This window comes from Neocloeon triangulifer, unplaced genomic scaffold, assembly GCF_031216515.1.
Source record: "Neocloeon triangulifer isolate White Clay Creek 2 clone unplaced genomic scaffold, ASM3121651v1 ptg000015l, whole genome shotgun sequence".
NCBI classification, from domain to species: domain Eukaryota; kingdom Metazoa; phylum Arthropoda; class Insecta; order Ephemeroptera; family Baetidae; genus Neocloeon; species Neocloeon triangulifer.
The window spans coordinates 302,123-325,119 of record NW_026775557.1 but is presented as its reverse complement, the minus strand read 5'-3'; the positions used below and the strand labels follow the sequence as shown (position 1 = coordinate 325,119).

The window sequence follows — 22,997 nt, the reverse complement described above, 5'->3', positions numbered from 1 at the left end:
TAATGATTATTTTTAATAACTTCTTTTATTTTTTATTGTTTTACATGCATGGACCAAACAGGGGAGTTTTTACCGGCGGTCCAAGAAATAACAATAATGGGTCAAAATGCTACATACTCAAATCTTAACAGACTAGACTTAAAATGTCTTAGTTAGTTCATACTTTTTCCATTAACAATAGTAGACCTCAACACTAGTCCTGCTGCTTGAGGTAAGCCTCATCAAAAAGTTTGAGTTCACGTGCAACATAGTTGGCCTTATTGCGCAAAACCTTAGCGGAATTTGCTGATTCCTCCAGCAGCTTCACCTCTTTTTCTAAGGTCTTCACCTTTCCGCTCATGTCCTCGATGCTTTCGTCAACCAGATGGCACAGACGAGCAAAAGTGCTGGACAGTTCCCTAAAATAAAGAAATAAAAAGTTACAAATGCGGTCTCTTCAGAAAAGGAATTCTAAGCTCACTGTTGCACTTGGTGGCTGCAGTTGGCAGATGTGAGGTCAACGATGAGCTTCAACTTGTTGGTCGCGTGATTCACATACTGCTTTTTGAAGCTGCGCTCCTTTGCTTTGTTGGTCCATGTTAGCCTCTCGTACATGTAAAGACAACCATAAATTGCTCCCGAAACAAGGATCAGTCGCCAGCCCACAGTTTTAAGCATCTGTCAAAGCAAAATATTTTGTTAATTAAAAGATAATTCAGCAAAGTTAATCAATTACAAATCCAGCGACAAATAATCCTCCGAAGGTGCCTTGAGACGATATCGATGCTACAGCAATCTTGGACAAGAAATTCCAGTCCTCAGAACTTGAATCACCTCTGAGGGACACAGTATGGCCTGGATCACCAAGTGGAGTTAAAGGTTGAGGAATCTAAAAGTAAGTAAGAAAATTAACCTCCAGTCAAGTCATTAAATATTTTGCAAAATAACATTCATTCAAATTTCAATTCCAGGAAAAATATTTTACCCTCTCAACTCGGTTCAAAACAGCAATGTCAGAGCTCCTGGCTCGCATGAACCTGCTGATAAGAGAAGTGATGCCCCAAGAAAACCTGAACTCCAAATTTTCATGGAAATCAGCGCAGAGATTGTCACAATTCAAACGGTAAAGAATTTCGAAAGGCTCTCTGCGTGGCAGAATGGTCAAAGAGACTTGCTTCTTGTCATCGGGAAGCAATATAGCCATTCGGTCTGTCATCTCTCGCTGGCTGTTTTCTATGTTGAGGGCCAGTGCGGTAGAAAGACGAGCCCGAAGATTGCTGCCAAGGCCATTTTCAACATGAAGGTGCATTTCTTTTTTGTAGACGTTCAAAACAAGCGGTTCTGGGTGGAAGGGCAGGTTAAACTCGTCGACCAGAGTAGACAACCGGTGGATTTCCTCACTCAATGCTTTCGACACCTGAATCACAAAAATTTCAAAATAAATAGTTTTATTTTAAATTATATTTCAAAATATATTTACAAGTCTTCTTTCTAAGTAAAATTGAACTTACCCGTTGCTCAACATCCTCAACCATTTGGTGGATTTTGTCCTTCATTTCCTGAGTCAGAAGCATGAGCTGTTGCTCCGTAAAGTTCAGCTTGTCGTGAACTTCCTTTTTCGACATTAGTTTCTCAGACCTAGTCTTTAGACTCTTCTCGTAAATGGCATCCATCACCCTCTTCACCTCACTAACCACGTGTTGACCCTGCTGCGAGTGCTGCTCGAATTTGGTCTTCACAGCCGACTGAGAGATGCACTCTTCAAACTTCTTCTCAAAGTCTTGGAACTCAAAATATCTCTTTGGGAATCCTTCAGCCAGTGCTCCAGCTGGAAAGGTTTCAATTTATTTTTAGGAACTCAAGGTAAGTAAATGGATATTGTACTGTGAGCTGGTTGGCCTTTCTGCTCCTGAAGACGAGCTTGCAGCGCCTCTTTGGCTGAAACAAAGAAAATCCTTTGTGCGGCCTCCTCGGTAGTGCAAACACCAAGTTCAGTAACAAGGAAATCAACGGTCCTCTCTGTATGCTGAGCTCTAACCTAAAATTATCAACTAAATATTATTATTCATGTACGAAAGTGGATTTCTAAAATATCAGCAAAAATAAATCATTTGGTTGTGTTGTGTGATGAAAAAACTGAATATGTGATTGACTCGGTGATGATATGAATAAGCAAAGACTTGAGCAGGAGGGTCTTACCTCCGCAGAAGGGTCTGTGGGATGCTTGTAAGGAAGAAAAGAAGGATATTTAAGCACCCAAACTTGAAACTTCTAGCACTAAGAAAATTGAAAATTTATCTTACCTGGTCCATGTAATCAACTTCCGAAGCAGCTGCGTCCCACCTATTATTCAAGATGAAAATATTGGGCTTCGACAGTCTCTGAGAGACTTTGTGAAAGAAATTTTTCTCCTAAACATTTAAATCGTTTTAATTTCTGAATTTGTATAATTCCTTTTCATTCACATACAGTGACCATGAGTGTAGATTCAGCGTTTGCAACAAGAACAAAGACGTCAGCGTCCAGGCAGTGTTTGTCAATCCATTCGTCCAAGTTCGGTGTCACATCTATTCCAGGCGAATCAACAAGGACAACATCATCACGTAGCAGCAAACATTTTTCTTTCGGCCAGAAAATGCGGACCATTTGGCTCTCCTTCAACTTTTCTTTGCACAAAGCGTGGCCAAGCTGCCCCACAGACTAGAAAGAGGAAAATTTTAACATCAATACAGTAAAATAGAACTACGTGAGCATTTCATCTACCTTCACATTCTGCTTTTCACTAGAATCCTCAGTCACCAGATACGCCTCTCCAGATTCAGACCCTTCCACCTGGAGGAAGCAGTTGGTTGTGTGGCCAATTCCACTGGGTAGAATTTTATCCTTAAGCATGGCATTGATAACTGTGCTTTTGCCATTGCTTGTCCTGTAAATATAAGATAAATCATGAGCTCCAAAAAAAGCTTATTACGTAACAATTAAAATACAATACATCACAGAAAAATAAAGCAATCACCAACCTTCCAAAAAAGGCAACTTTCATGTGATCCCTGAGGAGCACATCTCGGATGCTGCGCACTTTGGAAATATGGCTCTCGACAACCTTGAAGTCATCATTAGAGAAAAGCTGATCATTGTTTTGCAGAGCTGAAAATTGAAGCATTAATTTCGAGGCACAAGAAATTAATCAAAATGCTCACATCTCATGTACGAGACACTGTCCTTCACGTAATCCTCGATCTCAACATAGATGTCGTTGATTTTTCTCTTTGCGTTGACAAAGATCTGCAACGGGGAATTGTCGCGCACTTTACGCACTACATCTCCAGGGAGACCGACCGAGGGCCGGCCGTTAGCGGCGGGGGTGGCCATGGGGGTGCGACTAAGAAAGGCAGCCATGCAGAAACTTCATGCAGCTAACTGAAACAAAATAAAAACTGAAATTAATATTCACAAAGGTGAAACATCAATACAATTTGTGGTGGCTTTGCACTAAAATTTACAAATTGGGGCTTTCTTTGATTTTTTTTTTTTTTTTAAACAGTGTACCATTATTTATCTATTCTGGTTTCCAAGCTATATCATCAGTGTGACAGACTTAAAAATAAATAAACATCTAATATTGAAAGGAGGAAGCAAAGGTTTTTTGGTATGTAAATTGCTCATGCTCCAGAAGCTTGACACTTATTTTTAAATTAATCTTAATTCAGGGATCTAAATGTTGGTTTATGTGCATCACTTGTAAATGTACAATAAAACAGTGAATAAATAAAGGATTGACAGATAAAGCAGTGAAAAAGTCACAGAAACAAAATTTGGAGGAAAATAAAAATTGGTAACTAATTTTGATTTTGTTTTATCCATTTCTCACCTTATTATTTTTAGGCATTCCTGAACGATCATAAAATTAAATCTGCTCTAAGCATCGGCTGCTGGAAAATAAATGAATTTTGTGAGTATTTTTTAAATTTTCAAAATAATAGTTGAAATAATCAGTAATTTATTTGTTTCCAACAGCAGCCCAAAAAAACATTGTTTATTTGCACACATAATTATGTTAATTTCTAACGAAACAATAAAGACTGATTTAAAGTACGCACACGACTGACAACGATGAGTTACAATTTTATTTTTTTATATTATATAAACGCGTTTTTTTTAATAAATTCTCAACAAATATTTTCATACTATTTAATTACTTTATAAAGCTATTGTTGTTGTGGTATGATTTGACCTTTTGCCAATCTAATTCAATAAAAAAAGAGACTGCGCTAGCAAAACTTCAATTATCATTTCGGAAGTGAAAACAATTTAAGTCTAAATCTTGCGTCAAGGTCGAATTATTTTCGGAACTAAGTGCATAAGTATACCACGAAGGTGGTGCGCAAAACTTCAAGATCTCAATTCGACGTTGGCCAAGTTTTAGTCTCGCGCTATAATTTAGTCTCAGATTAAAGAGGAAAACTTGGAAAATCGAGACGGTTTCCATTGAATTAATAAATTCAGAAACTGAACTCACGCAAAATTCAAGAGTGCGAAGTTCTAAATCCTGGGGAAGTGGAAAATTTTGCCAAAATATTCGTCACCTCGTCTCGTTTTCAACCTTTTCGCCCACCATTGAACTAAACAGATGATTCCTTTCTGGAGGGAATTGGGGTTTTGGAGAGGATTTCTGAACGAAGCAACGAACCGAATTTCAACAGCCAATAGGAAGTCCCTTCTGGTTGTAGTTTGTAGTTTGTCCGCGGCTCTTTCTTCGCTCAATACTTGCATAAACCAATAAAATAGCGAAAAGACGTTCATCCACTGCATTTGCATTCATTTGTCTCCTTTATTAAACTTCCCTTCAACGACGCTGATCTGCAATCAATCTGCAATAACAAAAAACAAAAAAAATGAAATTCTAGTTGTTAATCAAAATCATGTGTCATGCCTTCATGTCATTTTGATTTTTTGCACAAGATAGATAATTATTTTTGAATTTTGGCGTTCTCAATTCTTCATAAGCGGTATAATTATAGACATTATGAATAAATCTCATTTTAATGTACAAAACTTACTTAAGTATGTACATAGTTAGAAGAAGAAAAGTGCCTTGTTGCAATTTGTAATAGCTCATTTCAGTTTTTTCAATTCCAGATCTTCCAGGCAACAGCAAACGGAGAGAAATTGCGGTCGTGCGTCACCAAAGCAAGGATATTCTTTAACATGTAAGGACGTAGGCTTAATTAATTTAATATAATAATAATTATTATTATGTTAATTGCTACTGACGAATGACGATTCATTTTTCCGCATTTTTCGTTGTTTTGAGATCAACACTAAAAATAATGTTTATTGGATTTTACTTGAATAAATTATTAAAAATCTCTGCCACATTTCCACTGTGCATGAGAATAATTATTTGCCACAAAAATGGTAGTGAATTAATTATATGATATTTTATTTTAAAATTAAAGCATAAAATTTATGGCGTATGCCATGTATGTTTTTAAGTTTTATTTCATTCATTTTTGTTATGATATGATTATATTTATAAATTGTTATAACTTCGAATAATTTTTTCCCACTTTCAGGACTGAGGTCACTAGCAACTTCATTACCGCCTACCCAACCAAAAGGATCAATATTGATAAGTTGCAGTCGTTCCTTCCCTACTCGTGGATCTCCTCTGTGGATCAAACAAACCTCGAACAGGGCACCGTCACCTGCATCACCCTGGACGAAGATTCGCCTGAATACAAAAAGCTGGCTGAGCAAGTCGTACCTTTTCATGACCGTGAAGGGCGTATCTACCGTATCAGACAAATCGATCAAGTGGAGAACTCGTACGTGTACCTCATGTACTTGACCAAAAGGCATGAGCACTATCGAGAGTTCATCAGCCAGGAGCACTGCTGCTTCCACGGCACCAACAGCAACAACGCGCCGAACATTGTGGCCAACAACCTCAATTGGCGCTTCTTCGGCAGGGCGGTTGGATTCGTCCACGGACAGGGCGTCTACTTCTCCAAAAAGCCTCTTGTATCTGCAGCCTATGCTGTGATGCACAAGCAAAATGCCTGCATGCTGGTGGCCAAAGTCTTGGTGGCCTCGATGGCCGCTGGGAATTCAAATACCAAATTGCCACCACAGTTCTACGACACCACAGGCACCGGAGACGACATTCTGGTCAAGTACTCTGACAATGAGTTCTACCCAGAGTACATCGTCTATTTCAGTCGCAGTGCAAAATGATTCCTCTGATATTTTTTGATTGTACACCGATTTGATTGTGAATAATGAAATTTGGCTCTGATGTGCAAATGCAAAGCAGGGAGAGTAAAGAAGGAAGACCAGGGAAGACATGATTTTTCCAGTACTTTGTAATTTCAGTGTAAATGTTAATCGTAAATTAAGTCACTGAAATATTGTAGGACTTGGAAAAAAAATTAGTTCAAGCAATTAGAAATATAATAAGATTCTCATTACATAAAAACATGTATTTTAATTTTCCAAAAACTTTACATATATTCAATCAAGAAGTAACCGTCAAATCAAATAGGTTTAGTTACCACCCGTCAAAATAATAATGTTCTAAATTGGGCCTGTGAGGTTTTTACTTGTGGATGCGAAGCTTTCTCATACCGCGTCATCAAACCCTGGAATGACTTGCCACCCACAGTGAAGGGTAGTTCGGCGGCACAGTTTCCACCTCTGCGCAAGGTGCACTTGTGGCAAATTTCGTCTAATGTTTCCCCCTTTTTTAATGGCTCTAGCAGCGGCCGGTGGCCCCTATTTCGAAATATTGTGCTGTGATTGCTAGCAAAAAGCCATTTCTTCATTAACACCCTAATTGACAGTATGTTTCTCTTTTCAATTGTTTGCTCCGTTTTATTCTGTACTTTTTATTCATTTTTTTTTCTTTTGCTGTGTTTGTGTGGAAATGAATCTGTAATTCCATGTAATTCCTCGTCATTAGCAATAAATGAGTAAATACCAATTAGATTCATTTTTTAATTCAATTTGTTTAGTTTTCTCCGAACAATTTCATTAATTTAAAATATTTTGATTCACATAAATACATTTTGCCTAGTTTTTTATTAAAAAAAAATTGTATAGATCTGATCTTTGCATTCTTTCTCTTTGTTACGTTCACATTTTACTAAAAAATAATTCGCACCGGCGTGTCCGCGCGCGCCTTTAGTTTTTTTTCTCTCTTCGACAGTATAGCGCAGCCGCAAAGCTGGCGCCCCGCCACCCAAACTTTAAGATTAGTCAAGGCCATGATGAGACCCATCGATTAACATAGAGCCAAAAAAACACAAACAAGTCGCCGCCCACAAACGTCGCTTCGGACTCGGAGGCAATCTTCGGAGGGCAGTTCAATCGTTCTATGCAACAGCCGCCGGCACCTTCAGTGGCAGAGGAAATGCAATCACCACCGCCCTCATCTTTGACTTACAACGAGGCTGTCGGACAACCGGGACACTTTGGATGGAACGTACGGCCAGGGCCACCGGTCCCGCAATCCGAAGCAGGCGGAGCAGGTAAATGAATAAAGGAGATGTATGAAATAAATCCTCATAATTGAGAAAATATTTTAAATAATTTCGGCAATTTAAAAATAATATTAAGTTTCAAATAAATTGCCTGAATCGGTCATTGCTGGAATAAGTTGAGATTTTAAAAGAAGTAAAAATCACCAAATCATCACGCGCTAGTTTCCTGACAATTCTGACACGCCCGAATCTATAACAAAGCGAGCGTACTGTGTCAGTAAGGACGCTAAAAACAATTAGATTCACTGACGGGACCAAATGCACAGCAATTTAAAAAATTGGCTCTGAAGTATGGCATTTTTTTCGGCCAAATATAAAATATTAAAATTATATTTATATAATTAAAGTTTTTAAATATTATTATGAATTTTTTGCAATGCACCATTATATCGTGCTGTAAAAGATTTTGGAAATTATTTGAATTCATAAAAAGTTATGAGTAATGAGTACGTACAATAATTTTGTTTAATAGAAAGATATTTTTAAAATAGTGATGAAAATAATATTGCCAATGATAATGAGTAAATGTCGATTTTGTAGATGTCTGGAAAGACGACAGGAATGGAGGAGTGCCTCTCGATGCTTTTGTGGGAGGCTATGACAACGAACGGAAAATTTATGTCGGAAGAGCTCATTTTAAGGATGGTCTAATTCCAGGAAAAGTTGTGCCTCAACATGGGAAAGCTTTTATTCCATGGGGTTGCAAGGAACACGCGTTGGATTCGTACGAGGTGTTGTGCGGCAATAACGGAAAATACGATTGGATGCCAACTACTATTCAAAGAGAAGTGCCGAGCAATGCTGTGATCGGTGGATATTCAGAAGGCAATCGCGACACGCTTTACATCTGCCGAATTGTGACAAAAGATGGTAACCACGCCATTGGCAAGGTAATTTAAAAAAGTTGAAACTAACATAAATTGTATTTACTATATCATTACCGTTTCTACCACATTTAGGTGCACCACCGTTGTGAAAACGGTTTTGTACCGTATGGTGGAAAAGAGTTGAATACTGGTGTTTTTGAGATACTGGTGAGGCTTTTTTAACGACATCATAAATAAATCTAAGAGCACCGCTTCTTTGCCTTTGAATATTGTAATCTGTGTAATAAGCATAACCGCTTTTTTTTTGCAACGGCTTTTATTATAAATTTATGTGGATAACTCATACTTTATATTATAACAATAAATTTAATGGCATAAATTTTGTGTTTTATTTCAATTATTGCGTTGGATTAATAATTTTTTTCCTCTTGATCCTATAGCACGTTGAACAAGCCTACTACTGTAATTCTTTTAACAAAATGTATTAACTCAAAATTTATTTCAATATATGTTTACTTAAATATTTTTTATCAACAAAAATGTTAAATAATTTAATCTCAAAAACCTTGTGCGTTGGAAGCATAAAATTGTAAGCGCCATGAAAAGGCAAAAACGCAATTTATTTAAATTATTTTATGGTACATATTTCTTGATTTTTACACAATAATAAATAAATCTCGGTTTATAAAAAATATATACATTTTGTATCCCGCAGCAAAAACATGAATTTAAATTCTCTTCCAAACGACCAGTTCTTCCACCAGGTTTCAGTATAGTTAAGTTTTTGTTTTTACACTTTTTATTATGTAAATGAGCGCACAAAATTATTTAACAAACTAAATAAAATTCTAATGTTCTACTTTTTTATTATTCTAAAATTAAATTTCCAGAAAATCCACAATTGCAGTTTAAAAATAATAAAAGGAAATCTAAATTTTTATACTTTCAAATTATCTGAGGGAATGCACTGGACTCGACAATTGAATAATAAACAATTGGCCGCTCGATCAGTGCCAGAATTGGAGATGTCGCATATCACAAACATGTTATATTCAATATTGATAAAGTTCACAAATTCTCGTGATATTTTACTGGCCATGCAAATATTGGGACCCAAAGGTTATTTTAATCTATGGTTACTAAAAGAAATAATAATCAATAATTGCGTCTTTGACTATGATCTCTGCTGGACCCTCCCGCTTGGCGCTTGTTAATTGATTTTGTATGAACGGCATCGGAGGGCGGATTGGTGAAATATGTAATGCTTCTGTCCTTAAACTTTGCACAGTGATAATAACGATCAGAATTGAATTTTCGTTCAAAAATTAAATAATTTTACTGTGCAAAAATATGCACAATCCAAAATTTCTTAATGTCATTTTTGTAATATGTTCATGATATTGATGATGGGAATGTTTTGATTAATGTAAAGAATAACCCTCATTATAATAATGCGATCTTCTAAAAGAATTTCATTTTTTTTTTAAAGTAATTTTGTCTGGAGAATGCAGAAAGAATCATAGCGAAGGGCTTAAATCTTAGGTATTGAAGTGCACATGATTCAAACCACCGAAGTCCAAACAGCGCTAGAGGGTGCCATCTGCAGCCAGCAAGCAGAGGCGCCAGCAGCAGTTGGGGGTGCAGCAGAGTGGAACGCGCAGGTGCAGCTAGGGGTGGCGACGACCCATGCGAGCACCCCAGCAGTCGGGGGTGGCGAGCCGCGGTGCAAAATGCAGCTGGCATGAAGAGGGTGATCAGCTTCGTCAAGGGCGGCGGCAAGGGCCGCAGCGGCGCCTCCGACGTGGTGCCCGTGCGCAACCTGAGCCTCGAGGGAGGCCTCGATGACCCTCCGGGCTACGAGGTCGAGACCAAGACCCTGTCAAAGCTGCACCGAGCCGCTTGGCAGGGACAGCTGGACAAACTCAAAGGCCGCGCTGAGCAGCTGGACACGCCGGACAAAGGCGGACGCACCGCACTTCACCTGGCTGCCGCTCAGGGCCATGCGGAGGTCGTCTGGTTCCTCATCAGCAACCGAGCCAAGGTGCCGATTTTACGCATGCACGTTTGTTTCATTGTTTTGCTCAAAGGCGTTGTTCTGTTCATTGATTTTTGGGGGATGCAAGGTAAAGCCAGCAACCCACAGCGTTGACTCATATTATATGTGCTTCACCACCTGCTCTCTATTATTGTTATTTTTTATGTACGACGAATAAATTTAAAAATAATATAAAAGTATTATGTCAATAGTTATCATTTTAAAAGATTATTTTTACTTGGAGACTGCATGAAAGAGAAAAATTATGGAATATGCAATTTTCGAGAACAGATTTTTATAGCCAAAATTTGAGTATTTAATAGGAAAATTAGTTAATTTTCACCTACAATTTTTGTGTTTGCATTCATTTTTAAATTTGTTTTTGATAAATATACAATTAATGAAGAAATAACCATTTCAGGTGAATGTGCGAGACAACGAAGGGCGGACAGCGCTGCTGAAGGCGGTAGAATGTCGGCGCCGCGAATGCGCCCAACTGCTGCTGGAACGCGGCGCCGACGTGAACGTGCCCGACAACTACGGCACCACCTGTCTGCATTTGGCCGCCACCCTGGGCGACGTTGACTTAGCGTCGGCCCTGCTGCGGAAGAGCGCGGCCCTGGAGGCGGGAAATCGTGGCGGCGAGCGAGCCCTGCACGCGGCGATTCGCGGCAACCACCGCGAGGTCGCCGACCTGCTGCTGCGCCACGGTGGCGACGCCAACTCGCGAGACGCTGAAGACCGCACGCCGCTCATGGTCGCATCCAAAGTGGGTAGCACGGCCCTGGTGGCGCTGCTGCTCGAGTATGGCGCCGACGTCGGCGCCACCGACGCAAACGGCTGGACGGCCGAGGACTACGCGGTGATGGCAGGACACCAGGCCGTCACTGTCGAACTGCAGCGCCGCGCTGAAGCGGCGCCAGCGCGACGCTTTGAGGAACGCCCAGTCGACGTTGTTGTTGGTGAGAAGACGAGCAAATTCCTCCAGGAGCTTGAGAGCATGCAGCACTACGACTGGCAAGTCTTTTAAATTTAATTTTAAATTCACACCTAGATTTTTTAGTGAGCGACTTAACGTTCTAAGCGTTTGGTGATCATAGCGTTATAACTAATTTTAAGAGTCATTAATTGGACTACTGCAAAATAAATGATTATCTTTGAAGAATTCTGGATAGGAAAAAAACGGGCATATTGCTGGAAGAAAATAAAGAAAAAAAATCAATTAGAGCTATCTATATTAGAGAATCACAAGAAAAAAAATTAAATTAAATGAATTAAAATTCATAAAATATTAATAAATAATTATCACATTTTAAGTTCATTTAAAAAAAATCAATATAAAACTCACTGGAAAAATGTTTTATACGTTTAAAATTATGGTTTTTACTTGCAAAATTTTGTAAATTAGTAATCACAATGAAATATATGAAAATTTTCTTTCATTTGACAGGAAAAAATTTAAATTATGATCAATGAACGGACGAAATTTTCTTCGTAAAATTAACGACTTTTACGATAAAATTAATGTAATTGGGAAAAGCCCCCCCCCCCCCCTTTGATTTTGCTTTCTTTCATCTTCTTCTCAAAATTTGTAACTGTTTGTAACCAACTTAATAGTGCGTGTTTAAGATTAAATCACTTTAAAAGCAGAAAATAACTATCGAATTGAACGAGCAACCAAAAAAATCAGCGTTTTAAATTAATTTTATAAATGTGTATCTCCATTATTAATTAATATTTTAAACTGATGCTGCAGACAGAAATATAAACCAGTCGGATGTTTCCAACAATGCATCATGCATAAAATATAAATTTTAAAAAGTCCTCATGTTGTCATGAATATTAATTCCATTTTTTATACACAACTGTGCACCACATTTGCTTTTCGTTATTTGCATTTGCGCCAAGCTCGGCTATCTAGAAAATCGATAACTAATTTGCATTTTCATTAATAACCAACTATACCGCTGTCTCATATAAGCAGCGCACGTGGCATTGCTTAAGGGTATGATTTGAGATATTAATATTGGATGCCGGCGCCACTCGCTATTAAAAATTCGCAAATGTGTGCTCTGCGCTTCATTCTGGCTATATGAATAGGGACGAAGCGTTTGTATGGCGGCGTCTCCTTTTGAAATCCGTAGACACATTTCTTTTAGCTGTCGGGCAACATTGAGCGGGTAGTGTGATTACGCGAGAGGGTAAACACAGATTCTTCATATTCACGCTTTTTCATCTCTGACCCAGTTAAGCCCGAAAATGAACTCGGAACTCGGGGCTAAATTTTTTTTGCTTGCAGCGTACCTTTTGAGCCCGAGGTCGATCAGCCTGAGCCGGAGGCTGAGGTGGCCGTCGAGTCGCCTGCCCATGACATCCCAGGGATGCCTCCATCGCTGAAGCCACCCAGGAGCTGGGAACTGATCCAGGCGGGACTCACAGGACCTGTCACAAGTCTGAGGCCGCAGTCGCTGAGTCTCGCCAACTCGCCATGGGACACGCCAGTTGGAACGCCTGGCGAGGCTCCGAACGGATTTTTGTCCCTGACGAGACCAAAGGGCGACAAGAAAAAACCGAGGCCGACCAGTCTTCCGGTGACTCTGGTCGAGGCTCTGGAAAAGGCTCTGCCGGCCAAGAAAGAGGAGGAAAAAGAGCCAGAGGAGAAGGAGGCCGAGAGCAGCGACTGGGACAGCGAAGACGAGTTTGAGGAGGAGGAAGAGGAGAAGGGTGTGGACGATGGAGCCACACTGGGGCGTGAGGGCACCATGCAGGGAAGAGAGGAAATCTGGCAGGCCAACGAAACGGTGGAAAAGAGCAGCGATGATGAGGAAGAGGAGGACGACGATGAAGACGAAGATGAAGAAATTGAAGTGGAGGAAAATACACAAGTAAGGGCAGGTCTAATAAATAGTGTTGTAAATCTAGTTTTAATAATATTTAAACAATTTTTAACAGGGCAAAAAAAATTTTTTGGATTCAAATTTTAAATATAAATTTGAAAAAAAATTTATAAATATAGTTGGCCAATTTTAGCTATTTTAAATTTAGAATAAACGACTTGATTGAATTATAAATAAATACAAAAAAATAATATACTTGAAATAAAAATATCATAAATGTTATAGCTTATTTCTTTTTTTAATTTCAAAATTAAATATTAAAAGACTAAAACTTAAACTTTTATATTTCACTTCAAAAGAAAAAAAATCTTTTTAGAGGTAAAAATAAATGATTAATTTTTCTCTTTCAATGCCCACGTTCAGGAAACTGAAGAGTTGCTGAAGAGAGAGGACAAGTCTGAGGAAAGTGAAGTTGAAAAGGAAGCTGTGGTGCGACGGAAGGAAGGTTGCAGGGCCATCCTGCCCGAGTTCCCGACGCCCATCAAGGTGCCCAACGTGCAGTTCACGGCCAGAGAGATCAGTCTGGAGGACGAGCCGGTGGCGCCTCCGCGCAAGAAGAAGCAGCGGAAGCCGCGCGAGGACAGTTTCAACGAGGACGACGGCTTCACCAAGAGCGCGTACGCGCCTCTGAAGCGACGCTTGCGAGCCGTGGTCGCGGACAGGGCGCGCGTTGAGCAGATGGCGGCGGCCCTCGAGGAGCAGAACCGCCGACTGCAGTACGAACTAGCCGACGCTCTGCACGCCGCACGCACGCAGCGCGACGTGGCCACCGAGCTGACGCGTCAGTTGTCCAAGACGCAGAAAGGACACGCGGCCGCTTTGGAAGATAAACTCGAGCTGCAAATCCGACTGCGGCAGGCGGACGCTGAACTCGAGTACATCCGGCAACTGGAGCAGCCGCCAAAAGAGCTCAGTCGCGAGTTGACGGCCGAAAAGGAACGCGCCCGTCGCGGTGTCCTGACCATCCGAAAGCTGAGGACTGAGGTCGGAGCGTTGCGAGCCAGAGTTCTAGCAGCCGAAAGACGCAACACAAACCGGTATATATATATACACTTTGAAAAGTATAAACTAGTTAAAAGGAAAGTTAGAAAATTTCGTATAAATTAATGTTCTATTTAAAATATTAAAAAAAAAATTACACAATAAATTCAATTACTCTGAATTAAAAATATACTACAAATAGATATGTCTCGTTACAAGAAACAAAAGATGAGATCACATTTTTTTGGAAAATAAAATTAGCAGAATTTAACGTATCATTTCTCCTCCGATTTTTGAAAGTTGAAAAATTTATAAAATACGAAATTTCCCTTCATATTATTCCGCATCACTTTTAACAGGCTTAAATAAATCATTAACAGCCAAAATTATTCAGTTTAATTAAATTACCATGGCGTAATTTTTATTAAGGAAATTTTAATTTATTTTATTTTTTAGTATTTTTAAATTCTAGAATTGTTTTCAATCAACAGGGAACCGGACGCAGCTCTGAGGAAAAAGCTTGAGGAGTTGAGTTTGAAGGTGGAGGAGGAAAAGGCGCACCGGACAGCGCTGGAGGCGACCATCCGGGAGCTGAAGGAGGGGGGCGCTGTGCTGACTCAGCTGGAAAAGTCGAGGCGCGCCTTTGAGGAAGAACGGGCGGCCAGACTGGCCCTGGAGCGCGACTCGGTGACCCGCGCTGAGCTAGACAAGGTGCGTCGCAGTTACGAGGTGGCTTTGGCGCGCGCTAAGCAAGAGGCAGAACTGGCGGCTCGCGAGCAGCTCTCGTCCAAACTTCGACGCGTCAACGCTTTCCTTGAGGAGCAACTGCAGCAGCAGTCGCGGCTCGAGAAATTGCGCTGCACTTCCGAGTCACAGCTCCGAGAGGACTTCCAACAGACCAGAGGGAAACTGCTGAGTGAGCTGGCCAAAATCCAGGCCACTTTAAAGTCGCGCGGAGAGTCGGTTCGGCTCGAAGAAGAGCAGGAAAATAAAAGACGCACACCAAGTCCAGCTTCTAGCGAGGAAAGTCCCCGAGAAAACACATACTACACAAAGGGGTAAGAAGACATTATTCTAAAAATATCTGCAACTCGTAATAATATCAAAATTTTAAATTGAACCATCGCCGATATCAATTATTTATTTATCCCTATTTTCTTCAGCTACGTGCCTACTTTGCCGCTTCGACCAGCTGCACAAGTTTTGTCCCTTCTGGTCCCACCCTTGACGTCTCAAAATCCACATTTGGGCTTAAATGTGTTGCGAAAAGAGCTGGAGATCAGCATTCGACAGGCCGCAGGTGCGCTTGTGCCATAAGTACTTTCTTAAAAGACGATAAAACGTTTTTGTTGCTTTACAGAGGAAGCTGATAGAGCGAATCCAATCATGAGCGAGGAAGAAGAAATGGCGCAGTTAAAGCAAAAATATTTGCTTTAATTTGCAACTGTAAAAATTTTCTGTACGACTTGCATTTAGCAATTTAATGTTTCTTCCGTGTTGCGCAAAATATTTTACAATTAATCTAGTCCATTTTAGATTGTTACTTAAAAACAAGTTTACGAAACCTGTAATAATTTAAAGTTCTGATACATGTTGATGTAAAAACTTCTTCCATTTCATTGCCAATTTAGAATCTTGAATTGATAAATTATATACTGCAAGAGAAAAAATGTTAAATAAAAAAAGCGTTGGCTTCCATATTATCATAATTTGTGTATAATTACCACTTATCGTTTGTTTTCAAGTTATAACAAGGATATTTATATTAAATATGCATAACAAAAATTAATAATTGAGACTTTTAACTTGCTTGGACAGCTGGTAGCACATGGACTTGGAGAGACTTGCTTTTGTTGTACACCTGACCCGGTCCAAAAGGCTCCAATTTTGGATGCGTCAAACCAGCATTTGCTGAATTTTTATTATTTTTTACAATAAATAAATAAAATGCAAGTCATCTTTGTTACCTGGAATGTATTTAGAGAAGCGAACCTGGGGATGCGGGAGGAAGCCAGAAGTCAAAGGCATCACATCTAATACAAGGCTGTGACTGGACTGGTCCATGCTGAGCACTCCTGCAGTTCGACCGCAGACGGCCCACATGCTATGGTCAGCCAGCAGTTCATACATCAGGGACTGTCCACTTGGCTCCGAAGTCTCGACTGTCAGGTACAGGTGGCACATCGCATTAGCTCGGCAAACCTCAGCGCCTGTGGCGGCGGCCACTTTTGACTGGACCACGATCATTGTTGCGCACTCAGCCAACTCAAATTCACAGTTGTAAAAGCCAGACGTATCATCCTTTGTTAAGGCCACGTTGAATTTCGCCCGCACTGGGCCATCCACCTCCAACTTCCAGATGTAGCTGAGAGGACGCTCTGGATCGAGCACCATTGGTTCTGGGCTGATGGGTAAGGCGCTCGATTGGCCGAGGGACAACTCGAGGGTTGGTTCAGAGAGCATCAGACGCTGGCCACAGGTCGAGGACACGACCACTTGAAGGAATTTGGTTTTCATCGCTGTGTGCAGTTTAACAGAAGCAGCCACAGGTACGGTGAAGTGGACGGGCACCTGATATGCCTGCTCCCATAATGAAGAGGACAAGGTCAACTGGAAGAGTCACAGGATAATTAGTTTCTAGCAAATAAATAACACTATTTTTAGTACTTGATATTCAACGTCAGTTGATTTTGCAGAAGGAGGAGTTGCCAAAACGTCCAAAGGAACAACAGATTCCATTCCTTGCTCTGTTTTTGGAAGCTCTATGACTATTTGCCGACCTCCTTCTCCCAAGCTTAAACCTCTAGGTGCCTTGATTGTAATTTCTGTTCCCTGCAAATCACATTTTTTTTTTTTTTGTAAATTTTAAAAACTTATTATATTTACTAGAAAGGATTTGATAAGAAAAGTAATATTAATAATCATATTAATTCACCTCGTCAATGCCATCGGTCCCCGCGGTGAACCTCAGTTGAATTTTTTGTGGCATTCTTGCCAATAGCTGTCCACTTTCAACTGCAACCTTCGCCTCTCCTTTTTTCACTTCAATCAGTCCGAGTCGGCTTTCAGCGCTAACGAAGTCCATTTTTTCCTTCATCAACAAGGACAACTGACACAAGTGACCTGTGTGCACAGCACCCTGAAAATAATAGTTTATTTATTTTTGCTGGTGGAATTTTTTTCAAATATACCTGAGCGTGGAGTGTGAATTCATTTGGTCCTGGTTGTATTTCAATTGGTTCAGACGAGAGGCAGGCAGAAAAATTGCCTCTTTGTCTGCGGCCTCTTGGATTGCTCTCTTTTCGTATCACTTGAGGTGGAGCCGTTTGAATAGAAAACGAGGGAATGAGCATTACTGGCTCTGGCAGCAGCGAATTCAGTTTCACTTTGGCTTGCTGCTTGTGTCCACTTATGGGCTGCACGGAAACCAATTCAAATATTTCTTCAAGAGGCACGACACATTCTGAAGAGAAATTAATTTGATTAATTTAAAAATATTAAAAATATGAATGTTTTACCATCAGCATCAAGATCATCCAAGATTTCTAACAGCTGGTGCCAATTTTTTGTCCTCTCTTCGAGGCTAAGTGTGGCGCTGGCCGCCAGTCTGGCCCTAGCTACTGCAAGTTTTTCTCCGTTCAGACACTCTGCAAGCTGGCTCAAGATGTTTGTTCCTAGAAGAGGCCACCCTTCGACAGCCGAATGCGCGTCGGCCAGATAAGCTGCGGCCGTGTGAGGTTCCCCTCGAAGCTGGTGGAAATTGGACAGTTGGTGGCCCAGCAGTCTTGCTGACCTGCTGCGTCCAAGGTGTTTGAAAGTGCCCAGGGCCAACTCGGCTAGCTCTAGGTATAACTTTTGGAAGGTGGCAGGTGAGCCGAGAGCCTCCTTCAACTGTTCGCCTCCGAAAGGGGGCTCGGGACCCAAACCTGCACCTAACCAGACGGCTGCATCTAGCTGGGTGCTGGTTGGACCTTCTCCACCTGGCATGAGGCCGAGTAGCTCTCCCAGCTGGAAGAGTTTTTGACAAGCGTAGTCACAAAGTGAAGCAGCTGGCAGGGAATGCACTTGGTCAGGGAATTTTCGGCAAACGTGAAGCACTTGAAGCGCTACTTGGACAGCCCAGCAGGAGGCTGCACCCTTAGGAAAATCCACCTCCAGGATGCGGAGCTCGTTGAAGCAGATTTGCAGTAAAGGAAGACACCTTTCAGCAATCTGAGTCAATTGGAAAACAAATTTAAATTTAAAAAATGTTAATATATGAAACTTTTGCTTCATTTAAAATAAGATTTTTTTTTTTTTTTTATTAAATTCTGAATTAAAATGATTTCTAAATTTTATAAACATAAAAATAAGAAATATTAAGCTAACCACCTGTTGGGGTTGGTTCATTCTGAGCAGGAGATTCAGTTGTCTGGTAAAGAGATACGATCGAAGCTGCAGGAGTGACGAATCACCATTGACGATGGCAAATCTTGTGTTTGAATCTAATCCCAGACCTCGCCACTCCTTCAACGGTGCACTGAATGAACTCAGCCAAGGAGGAGGTTCTGAATTTTCAGCGCTTAAATAAAAACTTTCTAACCTTACCAAACTTGCTTTACGTACCTACAAGACTTGCGTTTCTCACAAACTGGGTGAACAAGGCGTCAAGCTCATCATACTGAACCAATGCCTCGTCCTCAACGCCCTTCAAAGCTCCCAGAAGGGCGGCCAACTTCTCCTGCAGGGCAAGATACTCTCCAAAACTCCACCCCTGCTCGTTTCTCCTCTCGCGCTCTCTACGGACGTCCTGGCCAAGACTTTGTTCCTCCTGGCCGATGGCCGTCAGCAGCATTTGCCGAACTCGCCGCAAGAGACCAGGATCACGGCTCGACAGGCACCTGAATAACCAAATATTTGATTAAAAAAAAAAATCTCGCAATTTTCCACTTGCCTTTCCGGTTGCTTGAGCTCGGTGCGAGCTTTGTCTGCAATTTTGGGTGCGGGCAGAATTACCAGCCACTCGTCCCCAGCAGCGATGGAGCGAATCCATTTCTCAACCTTGTCTTTCTCGGTCGAGCGCCACGAATCAACATCATTGCAGGAGCTCCAGAAGGTGTGAATGCATGGACGCTCGGACGGTGCCTCGGCTGGTGAGCACAACAACGCCTCAACACGTACCTGTCGCGCTGGACGACCAAGCGGACGTCGCCACTCGCATGCCTCAGCGCCGACGGCCTCCAACAGGCTTCTTGAATTGGCGCTCCACCCTTCTCCGGTGACTGCATCAGAATAAAATTAATTTTTTGTATAAATATATAACTTTCTTATTTTATAGTAATTTTAACATTATATACTTGCGACTTGATTTTCTAAAATGAGATAAATTCAAAATATACATTTATTTTGCAAGTTTATCAAAATTTCAATTAAACGCTCACATGTAATAACAGGTCTTGAGTCATCTGTTGAATTCATAATCTAAAGCCAGAAAATTTAACCCACGCCTGAAAAGGCCAGTGACATCGGATAAATATTAATTTTGCGTTATATACCAGTGCGTTGTATGGAAAGTGGAAAGACTTTATTTTTTATTATTGTTTACGTTTTGTGAGTGACGTGGCCTGCCTCTAGCGGCAAAGAATATAATTATACTTTGGATCGCGCGGTACTTTAAGTAGTAACGCAAACGCGTTTAATAATTGAATTATTAGTAAAATGTTTTATTTATACATTATATTTCTTGTTTACTACCAAAGTGAAGATAGGTTGATTTGCAATCAATTTTAAAAATAATTAAAAGACCAATTCATCCTCAATATTTTCTTTAATGCAACCACATGAGATTCCTCAGCTTCAATAAATCATGATAATAATGTACATGAAGTAAGAATATATGGAAAATCGGAAGGTTCTTTGTTTTCTTTAAGTGAGGTACTTTTATGGAGTTTTGCTCTGAACAAACATTTTAGAATGACGGAAGGTATTAATTCAGGGCTAATTCTTATTGTGAAACAAGGCATTACATTTTTTGTTATATCAAATTACCTTGGATTTTACCATTCGCAAGCTTGGCAAGTGAAGGAAATCCGGTTCAATCGGATTGCTATGAGCAGATGGATCCGGCCTTTGTCTTTGTAACATAAGGCATATTTAACGGCCGCCGAAACATGGACTGAGTAAATTTTGGCTTGTAGTTTATCACTTAGTGATATTAAAAAATAATAATAAAAAAATGTGAATCCATGGGATTAAGATATTTGATCAGACTAATTAAATCTCTGTGTAAAACGACGGACGTTCAATGCCTATAAGACGAAATGTGTTTGGCTGAAGCCAAACGGTATTGATCCCAATAGCAAAGTAAGTGATAAATTTGTAACTGAGCTCTACAATGGTCTGCCTTTTGTTTGCCACATCTCTGTTCTTCATAGATTCTGGATCAAGTTGCAAAAGAGCACACATGGTCATATATGACGACCATCGTAAAATTGCCCTCGTCGCAATGGTGCAGCAATAACCGATAGCTGCTCTGAACAGCATTTGCCCAAACTGAATAAATACATAAATCAAATCAATGTAATGTTTTATATTAAATTTACATACCATTTGGTAAGATGGCCAGATAATTGTGTAAGGGGGCTGGAGTAAAGATTCCTTCATGAAGCCCATTTTATAATTTAGCCAGGAGGCCATTTGGATGCCAGTAGTCACTCCAATAATCACAGTTGTGTCACCTCTGAAATTTAAAAAATATATAATTAAATCATTTGAAATTAAAAACCAATAAAAAGGGGTTGGTTTCGTAGATAAAAAAAATATTACCTTGTAGGAGTCCATTTATCACTTTTTGGGGACAGAATGACAAGACTGACGGCGGAGATGAAAACAACAAATGGAGACCAATCTGATGTCAGAATCCATGGATCAAGAGCATCTTCAAGTGGGATCAATGGAACCATTAATAAGAAGACTAGCACCAATCCACCGATTAGATCCTAAGAAATGTTTAGGCAAAATAAGTAATAAAATTATGGTACTTAAATAAAATTAAGCAAAAGGATATTCTTCTTAAATATTACTTACGGCCACGGAATGCATTCCAAGGTACAATCTGCTGATGCAGACAACGGAGCACCAGACAACAGAAATCAGCAAACCAATCCAAATGTTGTACTGAAATTTTTTGACTATTGCAATAATCATTTACAAAAGTGAAAGTGCTTCTTGAGCACAAGTCAAATAGTACTACTAATGATTAAAATTTACCTGGTAGCGGTCTGCTGTGTAAAGGAGAACTGAAAATGGTATGGCCACCCCAACCATGGCATGGGTTGAAGGCATTCCGTACTCCAAAGACCACTTCTTTTGGACCCTGATCACAGGTGGGCAAGCTGGTCGAGGCCACCGCAGGATATCTTTTGTACCCTGACCTAAAAATAGTAGACGGATTCTTTAAAACAGATCTAATTTTTCAAGAAACAAAAACTTGCCTATATACATCACGACCGCCCAGACCATAACAAATCTACGGCCAACGGCTCCGTCAACATTCCAAAACCAAAATGGAATGAACATGGCATAAAAAAGTTCATCTCCCAGAATGGTTCCGAATGTGAAGAGGTAGTACCAAAACTTATTGGTGACTACGAAATCTTCTGATTCCACCTCCGAGTCGGATGAATAAACGCTTTGAACGTCATTCTCGTCAGATGAAGGTGTCGATTCTGTTTTCGACTTCCTTCTCCGCAATTTTGTGCTTGAATTTTCATCCTTGCCGGGGAATTTCTTCTCTGATTTCCGAAACACACCAAAGTAGTTTTGAATTTTCAGCACCAGATGTGGATCATTGAAATAGTCTATCAAGCTCCACATGTCCAGTTTCTGTAACAGGAAGTCCATGGTTGTATGCCGTCCTTTTTTTTCTTTTACGTTTACGACTTTAACGCTAAGTTAGTTTTGGACCGATTGAGTATATGGTCCAGAGAAGAAAACTCATTTTTATATTTACCGACAGGTGTTGCGAGCACCGATGAGTCACTGAGATGAGTAATAGACTAGCCGGCAATGGGGCGATTCATTATCTCTCTGTTATCAGTCGAGGTAATCTATACAAACAAAATCTGATCAGTCAATGATTTTTAAAATAGTTTTCACTTTACACAATTTGTAAAAAACTTTTGTATGTTGATTTCATTAAATTAAATCAAATACATCACGCTAAAAATGTCAATTATATAGTGATAAGGAATCTCTTAAAAAAAATTATAATTTCACACATTTCATAGTCTTACTTATCAAGCATTAGTAGATCATGCCTCTCTGGCCAGTCTCTGCTGTTTGATTAAATTGAAAATCTTGTGATTTTATGTCTGGAGACAGTTTTTTGCAGTTTGGCAACGTAAAATGCACAATATAAAACAAAATAGAAGGAAACGCAGAGACTGTTTTCTATGATTGAGCAGCTTGATGTGATGACTTTTAGACTTTTTTCCTCTTTTTAACCTCAATAGGCTCAAAATCTACACACCCCACAGCGGCCACAGCATGTGAGCATGCGATGCAGTGCAGTACCAGTGCGGCCACATCTGCATGTTAACGCCACCCATCCGAGAGCTTTGAAACTAACTAAAGTGGGGTTTTGCTTGAAAACATATAAATTTTACATTATATAAAATTTTATGTAGTAATTTTATTGCAGTAAGGAGACCCTCAAAATTCTCTTGCTGAATTGATTACTTTTAAAAAAATAATTGAT

At 40.1% G+C, this 22,997-nt stretch overlaps 6 protein-coding genes across 6 annotated transcripts; 3 read left to right on the top strand and 3 right to left on the bottom strand.

Moving 5' to 3' along the window:
* Positions 1-6: 6 nt before the first annotated feature.
* LOC132202457 (transmembrane GTPase Marf) lies at positions 7-4,640 on the bottom strand. The gene is made up of 13 exons (XM_059629385.1): positions 4,499-4,640; positions 3,851-3,911; positions 3,180-3,399; positions 3,000-3,126; positions 2,743-2,905; positions 2,449-2,679; positions 2,283-2,390; positions 1,864-2,017; positions 1,491-1,807; positions 965-1,396; positions 716-868; positions 461-657; positions 7-398 (listed from the first exon to the last, which is right to left on the bottom strand). Exons 3-13 carry the CDS (start codon positions 3,376-3,378, stop codon positions 194-196), a joined length of 2,286 nt encoding a protein of 761 aa, XP_059485368.1. The 5' UTR covers positions 3,379-3,399; positions 3,851-3,911; positions 4,499-4,640; the 3' UTR covers positions 7-193.
* A 463-nt stretch (positions 4,641-5,103) lies between these two features.
* On the top strand, positions 5,104-6,964 carry LOC132202458 (protein mono-ADP-ribosyltransferase PARP12-like). Its single transcript, XM_059629386.1, has 2 exons — positions 5,104-5,189; positions 5,556-6,964. Coding segments are annotated over exons 1-2 (663 nt in total). The 5' UTR covers positions 5,104-5,187; the 3' UTR covers positions 6,217-6,964.
* Positions 6,965-7,230: 266 nt separating this feature from the next.
* Positions 7,231-8,726, top strand: LOC132202312 (uncharacterized). The gene is made up of 3 exons (XM_059629154.1): positions 7,231-7,508; positions 8,061-8,410; positions 8,480-8,726. Exons 1-3 carry the CDS (start codon positions 7,355-7,357, stop codon positions 8,567-8,569), a joined length of 594 nt encoding a protein of 197 aa, XP_059485137.1. The 5' UTR covers positions 7,231-7,354; the 3' UTR covers positions 8,570-8,726.
* Positions 8,727-8,829: 103 nt separating this feature from the next.
* Positions 8,830-15,989, top strand: LOC132202310 (ankyrin repeat domain-containing protein 20B-like). Its single transcript, XM_059629152.1, has 7 exons — positions 8,830-10,388; positions 10,804-11,399; positions 12,682-13,267; positions 13,643-14,316; positions 14,752-15,318; positions 15,424-15,560; positions 15,621-15,989. The coding sequence occupies exons 1-7, from the start codon at positions 10,089-10,091 to the stop codon at positions 15,695-15,697; spliced, it is 2,937 nt and encodes a 978-aa protein (XP_059485135.1). The 5' UTR covers positions 8,830-10,088; the 3' UTR covers positions 15,698-15,989.
* On the bottom strand, positions 15,954-19,836 carry LOC132202311 (trafficking protein particle complex subunit 10). The gene is made up of 10 exons (XM_059629153.1): positions 19,681-19,836; positions 19,194-19,521; positions 18,866-19,140; positions 18,632-18,807; positions 17,779-18,472; positions 17,452-17,723; positions 17,196-17,399; positions 16,928-17,092; positions 16,228-16,870; positions 15,954-16,171 (listed from the first exon to the last, which is right to left on the bottom strand). The coding sequence occupies exons 1-10, from the start codon at positions 19,715-19,717 to the stop codon at positions 16,062-16,064; spliced, it is 2,904 nt and encodes a 967-aa protein (XP_059485136.1). The 5' UTR covers positions 19,718-19,836; the 3' UTR covers positions 15,954-16,061.
* Positions 19,837-20,046: 210 nt separating this feature from the next.
* Positions 20,047-22,786, bottom strand: LOC132202281 (sphingosine-1-phosphate phosphatase 1-like). Its single transcript, XM_059629099.1, has 8 exons — positions 22,534-22,786; positions 22,251-22,347; positions 21,733-22,123; positions 21,509-21,672; positions 21,326-21,415; positions 21,065-21,237; positions 20,846-20,978; positions 20,047-20,791 (listed from the first exon to the last, which is right to left on the bottom strand). The coding sequence occupies exons 3-8, from the start codon at positions 22,112-22,114 to the stop codon at positions 20,513-20,515; spliced, it is 1,221 nt and encodes a 406-aa protein (XP_059485082.1). The 5' UTR covers positions 22,115-22,123; positions 22,251-22,347; positions 22,534-22,786; the 3' UTR covers positions 20,047-20,512.
* Positions 22,787-22,997: the final 211 nt, after the last annotated feature.